The 6,771-nt window shown below is 42.2% G+C and overlaps 1 protein-coding gene across 5 annotated transcripts in view; it reads right to left on the reverse strand.

The window, feature by feature from the left end:
- Positions 1–1,121, reverse strand: part of MFSD1 (major facilitator superfamily domain containing 1) — a 28,174-nt gene extending 27,053 nt beyond the window's left edge. For 2 of the 5 annotated variants that reach the window (XM_033203031.1, XM_033203042.1), the window contains exon 1: positions 72–209. Coding sequence is in view for 2 of the 5 variants with exons in the window: in XM_033203021.1 (XP_033058912.1) it covers positions 72–381 (310 nt within the window). In the remaining 3 variants the exon portion in view is untranslated. Of the gene's footprint in view, positions 1–71 lie in introns of all 5 variants that reach the window. The other 3 variants (XM_033203021.1, XM_033203050.1, XM_033203062.1) reach the window with 3 other exon arrangements.
- Between the last annotated feature and the right edge of the window lie 5,650 nt (positions 1,122–6,771).

The following is a 6,771-nucleotide window of genomic DNA, read 5'->3' on the forward strand; positions in this document are numbered from 1 at the left end:
ATGATGATCTACCTCGAAGAGAAAGTCGGGAACTCCTTAAAGATCAGCCCCAACCCACCCGGCCGGCTCACCGAAGCCAAGGAAGCACATCAGTAACAGCACCAAAAGCCGGTGCGCCAGGCGACTGGGGTCGCAGAGGGCCGGCAGGGCCCCGGGGGCGGCGGGGGCACCCCTGTCGGCCTTGTCAGGGCCGCCTGCCAGGAGCGCCCGCGCTTCCTCATCCTCTTCCTCCATTGCAATCGCAGGAGACGGAGAGAGGAAAGCGGTGACAACCCCAATGCCCCGCAGGAAGCAGCGCCCGCAGAGCACAGCCAAGACGGCGGTCACATGACTCCGGGCGTTCACGTGACGTCCCGGCAGGTCACGCAGGGCCACGCCCATGTGAGCGGCCGCGAGCGCTGGGAGCCCGGACCCAGAGAGCGATGAGAAGGCATGGTGCGGTTCACTTTCCCTGGGTGATTGTGTTGGTGTGGCTGAGACCCTGGAGGTGCCCACCTCCAGCTTTCCACCAATTACCGCACTGTCTTTTCGCTTCCTGCCCCGCTGACGCGTACACCTATTTCAGACTAAGCGCAGCTCCGCGGGGAGAAAGTGCGGGCCTCCCTCTCGGCTCCACACCAGACTCCGGAGTGATTCGACCTGCGCTGGGGTCGCCAAGACGCGCGCTGCCCTTCTCCCAGCACTGCCCTTCCCAGCGTCTTTGACCACTCTTAATACCCACAAACTTGGTTGGACAACTTCTGATGTGTCCAGCCATGTGTCACGTACTGGGAATACAAAATGGAATGAGGCAAGCTCTCTGACCTCAAAGATTTCAGAGTTCAGTTGGAGAAATCGACAGAATCTAGTACTTTTAAAACTCAACATGATGAATGAATGTGGTGAGAACAGCGGCAGAAAATGGCACTGAATTCCACAGAAATATCTGGAAAGGGCATTTGAAAAGGGGAGAAAAGGTGCACAGTTTAACCAGCTTTCGGGGCAAGGAAGTGAGGGGCGCTGAAGCTCCTTGAAGTTGAAACCCAGGCTAGAATGAGTGAGAATGAGCCAGTCAGGGTGCTTGTTTGAGTGGGTTGGTGGCAGGGGGGGCAGTTACCAGGGATAATAAAGACAAAAGCATGAAACAGAACTGGTTGTGTGCGTGTTTGTATTGAACGAGAGAGAAGGAACTCAAGAGTAGAAACACTAAACTTGTTTCATGAAGAGCCATGCAAGGATTTCGACCACAGCAGCACGACTGCAAGCTTTGTGTTTAAAAAACATTCAGTCTGCCAGCACAGCACCATCGTCGCTTTCTGGGGGCACTCAGGCTTTACTAACAGAATTTTGAGGGCGTCAAAGCTAGAGGCTGAAAACTGAGGATTATTAGGAAGATGCTGCAGTCGTAACGATTAGAGATGGTGAGGGCCTACTGGCAATAAAAAGCAGGAATGGCACAGAAGAAACAATCGGTAATTATTTAGGAGGTAACATGGGAATAACTGTAAATAATAGCTTATGCGATCTGAAAGAGAGGAAGGACTTGAGAGTGTCTCCCAGATTTCTAGCTTGGGCCCCCTGTAGAGATCAAAATTTAGGGAGAGAAGGAGGTAGGAGAGAGTGTCAAGGATCAGGTGCTGCCTTTGAGATGTCTATACATATCTCCACTTTCACCATCTATTCTCTCTTCAACTCCAGTGGAGGAGCTCCCAGTCTAATAAAACTGTCTTGCCGAGATGAGTAATAACTCCATCTTTCCAAATACATTAGTCACTTCTCTGTCATCTTACTCAGCTTCTATCAGTTGATGCAGGGGACAGCCCCTCCTTTTTAGCCTCCTTGGCACCATGCTTGCCTTGTGTTCCTCCTACTTTGCTGGCCTATCTCATTTGCTGTCTCATTTGTCAGCTCCTCCTCTTCTATTCAAAATCTAGATGTTCAATGATGCAAGACCCATTCCTGCACTCTCCTCCACTCATCCATTCCTATGGCTTTAAATACCCTCCCTCTGCTGTCCAGTAGGTAACCACAAGTGGCTGTTGATCATTTGTAATGTGGATAGTTGGAAATGAGATATGCAATACGTATAAAATACACACCAGATTTCAAAGACTTGTATGAAAAATAGAATAACCTCGTAATTTGAATACTGATTACATGTTTAAATAATATTTTGCAGACATTGGGTTAAAAATGTATATATTAAAACTGGCCGGGCGCAGTGGCTCACGCCTGTAATCCCAGCACTTTGGGAAGCTGAGGTGGGTGGATCACCTGAGGACAAGAGATCGAGACCATCCTGGCCAACATAGTGAAACCCCATCTCTAGTAAAAATACAAAATTTAGCTGGGCGTGGTGGCACGCGCCTGTAGTCCCAGCTGCTGGGGAGGTTGAGGCAGGAGAATCGCTTGAACCTGGGAGGCAGAGGTTGCAGTGAGCTGAGATTGCACCAGTGCACTCCAGCATGGCAACAGAGGGAGACTCCATCTCAAAAAAATACATATATATGTGTATATATATGTGTGTGTGTATATATATAATTTTGCTTTAGTTTATATATATATGTATATATGTAAACTAATTCCACCCATTTTTACTTTTTATATGACTGTTAGAAAATGTACGGTGGCTCAAGCCTGTAATCCCAGCACTTTGGGAGGCCGAGACGGGCGGATCACGAGGTCAGGAGATCGAGACCATCCTGGCTAATACGGTGAAACCCCGTCTCTACTAAAAAAAAAATACAAAAAACTAGCCGGGCGACGAGGCGGGCGCCTGTAGTCCCAGCTACTCGGGAGGCTGAGACAGGAGAATGGCGTGAACCCGGGAGGCGGAGCTTGCAGTGAGCTGAGAGCCGGCCACTGCACTCCAGCCTGGGTGGCAGAGCAAGACTCCGTCTCAAAAAAAAAAAAAAAAAAAGAAAATGTAAAATTACCTATGTGGCTTACATTGTATTTCTGTTTATCAGTGTGGATTTATATGCTGTTGCCTCTAAAATACCTTCATTCCAGACTCCTTTCTTCAGCATAAGACTACCATTCCAACTGTTTATTTGACATCATGTGGATGACGTGGATGACTAATAAGCATCTCAAACTTATCACATCTAAAGCAGAATCCTTGAATTCTCTCACCCATGCTATACCTGTTCCTCCCTAAGTGTTCCTTAGCAAAGTAAATGGGATATCTCTCTACCATTTGCTATCCACAAGTCTAGCAGTCATCCTTGATGTCTTACTTTATCTCCCACATTTACTCCCTCAGCATGTCTTGTCAACTCTCCTCCAAAATATACCCTCATTATGCGTGTTCTCCATCACTACTCCTCTTACCAGAATAATATCTCCCAGACAATCGCAACAGACTCTTTAAATTTTTTTGTTTTGCTTATATTTGATGAGAGATACATCTGGTGTATATCATTCAAACAGTACCAAAGAGAATAAAGTTCAAAGTGAGTCTTTCCTGCCTCCCTATACCCAGTACTCTTGGAAAGTAATCATCATCACCAAATTATTTTGCATCCTTCCAGAGTTACTACACACAGTTGTTTTCTTCCTTTCAGCCCAGCAGTATAGCCTAGAAATTGTTCTTATTCTTGAGGACAATCTTGGAAACAGCCTGTTTGCCACACCATCCTAATCAAGCTTATTACCAGATTTTTGGTCTTTGCACATATGATTAGTGAAAAATTGCTATCATAGTGTAGTCTCAATTTATATTTCTATTATACTAAGGAATACTGAACCTCTTTTATGTGATTAACAGCCACTTATACTTGTTCTAGGAATTCTCTTCATATCCTTTGCTTATTTTTCCAGGTGAATTATTGAGGTTTTTTCTTGTTGATTAAATAGGCTCTTTGTTGCTGATAGGAGCTGCATATATTTATTTTCACTTGGTTTATGGTAATGTTTCCATATAGTTTCTAATGCCAAACTCTCTCTTTTTTTATTTTATAACTCCAGGGGTTTGCTCCTCACCCAAGATTTTCAACAGCCTCAATTGGTCTCTCTACTTCTGTTGTTGCATTTCTATGATATGTTGCCCACATAACAATCCAAATGATCTTTGTAGTTAGTTTGGAGCTTTGGTTTGTCAAGGAATTATGAGTCAGCCATCAATATCTGAACTAAAAGATACAAAACTAGGCCAGGCACAGTGCTGGAAACCCAACACTTTGGGAGGCTGAGGTGGGGACATTGCTTATACTCGGGAATTGGAGACCAGCCTGGGCAACATGGTGAAACCTCATCTCTCCAAAAATACAAAAATTAGCCAGGTGTGGTGACATGTGCCTGTAGTCCCAGCTGAGGTGGGAGGATCACTTGAGCCCAGGAAATAGAAGCTGCAGTGAGCCATGATTGCGCCACTGCACTCCAGCCTGTGTGACATAGCAAGACCCTGCCTCAAAAAAGAAAAGAAAAGCAACAAAACTGGATTTACTGTGTACTCTAATAAGGAAAACTATGCTGAGTAGGCACAGTCTCCCCAAGCAGAGCAGGCTGCTGATGCTCTATGGAGCTTTGGGGAATATAGAGTTCAGGAACAGGTGAATTTCAGAGGCAAAAGGGTTTGCCATCATCTGTAGAAGAGTAGATATTCTGGTAAGACTGTTATTAATTCTCCACTGAATTTATTGGAGTGAATCTGTCATTGACTGACTTTGAGAAAGGAGGGGTTTTTCAAAACAAGTTTTATTGAGGCAGTTGATTAATTGAATGGGTTTAAAACTGGTTCTAGGAGTGTGGAAACTTGCTTTAATTCTCAGGGCTTTAAAAAATTATTATAGAAATGTGAAACCTACAGGAAAAAAAAGGTAAAAAGGTAATGTACCCACCAAACTGAGCACCCAGAGGAGGACGCAGGAAAGAGCTTTTTAGTCGGTGTCAACTCCCTTGTGCATGCCTGAGAACTTCTTGGTGGCTTGCCCTTCCCAGGAGTTCAGGCTACCTGGTTACCTTGCCACCCAGCTGCATCTGATGGTTCCCGTTAAGGTTGTGACCTTGTAGTTCTGAGTTTTTCTCCTTATTGAGAAAGGAAGGATGCTCGTTGCAGCTTTTCATATCCTAAGCACAAAAGAAGTCTTTCCTCTCAATTTTAACAGTACATTAATGGGATATTACCCTTTTCCTTTCAGTTTATCAGCTGTCTTTTGTCTTTATGAAGTTTTTCGCTTGTTTTGTCATGAAAAGGGTTCTTTTTTTAGAATATAGTCAAATTTATCAATTTTTTCTTTTATTGCATCTAGATTTTGAAATATAATTAGAAATCCTTTGCTTGTACCCAGGTTAAAGAAGAATTCGCCCATTTTTTTTCTAGTACTTGTATGGTTTCATTATTTAGATTTAGATTCCTGACCCATTTGGAGTTTATTCTTTTGCCTAGTATGAGGTATGGGTCAAACTTTTTATCTTTTTCTAAATGGCTAACCAATTGTTAAGTCCATCTTTGTCCAAGTAATTTGAGATGCCACCTTTATTGTATACTAAATTCCCATATGTATTTGGGTTTACTTCTGGACTTTCTTTTTGGTTGTACTGCTCTGTCTTTCTTGTCATGCACCAGGACCACAGTTTGTATTTTAGAGGCTTTAAAGTATGTTTTAGTGACTGGTAGAGGTAGTCCCCTTTCATAGCTTTTATTTTTGTTTTCCTGGATATTCTTCCATATTTTTCCATCTGAAATTAGTATCAGCTTGCCTAGTTCCATAAGAAAATTTAGTATTTTTTAAATGAACTTTAAAAATTAATTTAAGGAGACTTCACTTCCTAATGCTAAGTCATCTCATACCAAAAAAAAAGGGGTGTTGCACTTTTTCAAACTATTTTGTGTCTTTTGAGAGTGTTTTAAAGTGTTCTTCATAAATATTTTACATATTTCTTGTTAAATTTATTTTTCTTTGTTGCTTTTGTAAATGTAGTTGTCTCTACCTTTATGTCATGTTACTGATTATGTTTGGGAAGGCTGTTGATTTATATATGTTATGTCCTGCCAACTTACTGAATTCTTCTCTTGTTTGACTTAGTTTTGTTGTTAATTTTCTATGATTTTTCAAGTGTACTATCATACCATCTGCAAAGACAGAGAGTTTTACTTACTCTTTTCTAGTCCTTCTGTCTTCAATTGATTGCTCTTTTCTAACTGCAGTAGTGAATATCTCCAGTTGAATGTTAAATAGCAGTGAAGATAGTGTACATTCTTCCCTTGGACCTGGGATAAATATTAAACAAACAGAAGAGAAAGGAACGCTCTTCCTTGTAGTAGAAAGCCAATCAATAAATGTAGAAGGAATGATGAAAATAGAAAACCACTATTTGCTAGGCATCATCATAATATTTGATCCAGACAGGAATCATCAGTGGTTGCTAAAATTAGTGGATAAAAGTTTGAAGAGTAAAGGATATATGCATAATCTCAAAGTAGTTCCTCACCAGAGATTTATTAATGACAAAGGAAAAAACAGTGCAGAAACCTGGCCCACACACGGGAACCAAGTGATCATAGTTAATATTACCAGTATTGAGACAAAGTGACATCACGTGCCCCCAGATATGCACTGAAACTGAAAACACAAAACTCTGTGGTTTACCTAACAAAAGCTCATACCTAAATCTCAGCATAAGGAAACATCAAACAAACCCAAATTGAAGGATATTATTCAAAATAACTGGCCTTTATTTCTCAGTGTCATAATAGACTAAGGAACTGTGATGATTAAAGAAGATTGCAGAGACATAACAGCTGAATGCAACACGTGATCCAGGATTTATTTGACCATAGGGAACATT

The sequence above is a fragment of the Trachypithecus francoisi genome, unplaced genomic scaffold, assembly GCF_009764315.1.
Source record: "Trachypithecus francoisi isolate TF-2019V2 unplaced genomic scaffold, Tfra_2.0 Lachesis_group0, whole genome shotgun sequence".
NCBI lineage: Eukaryota > Metazoa > Chordata > Mammalia > Primates > Cercopithecidae > Trachypithecus > Trachypithecus francoisi.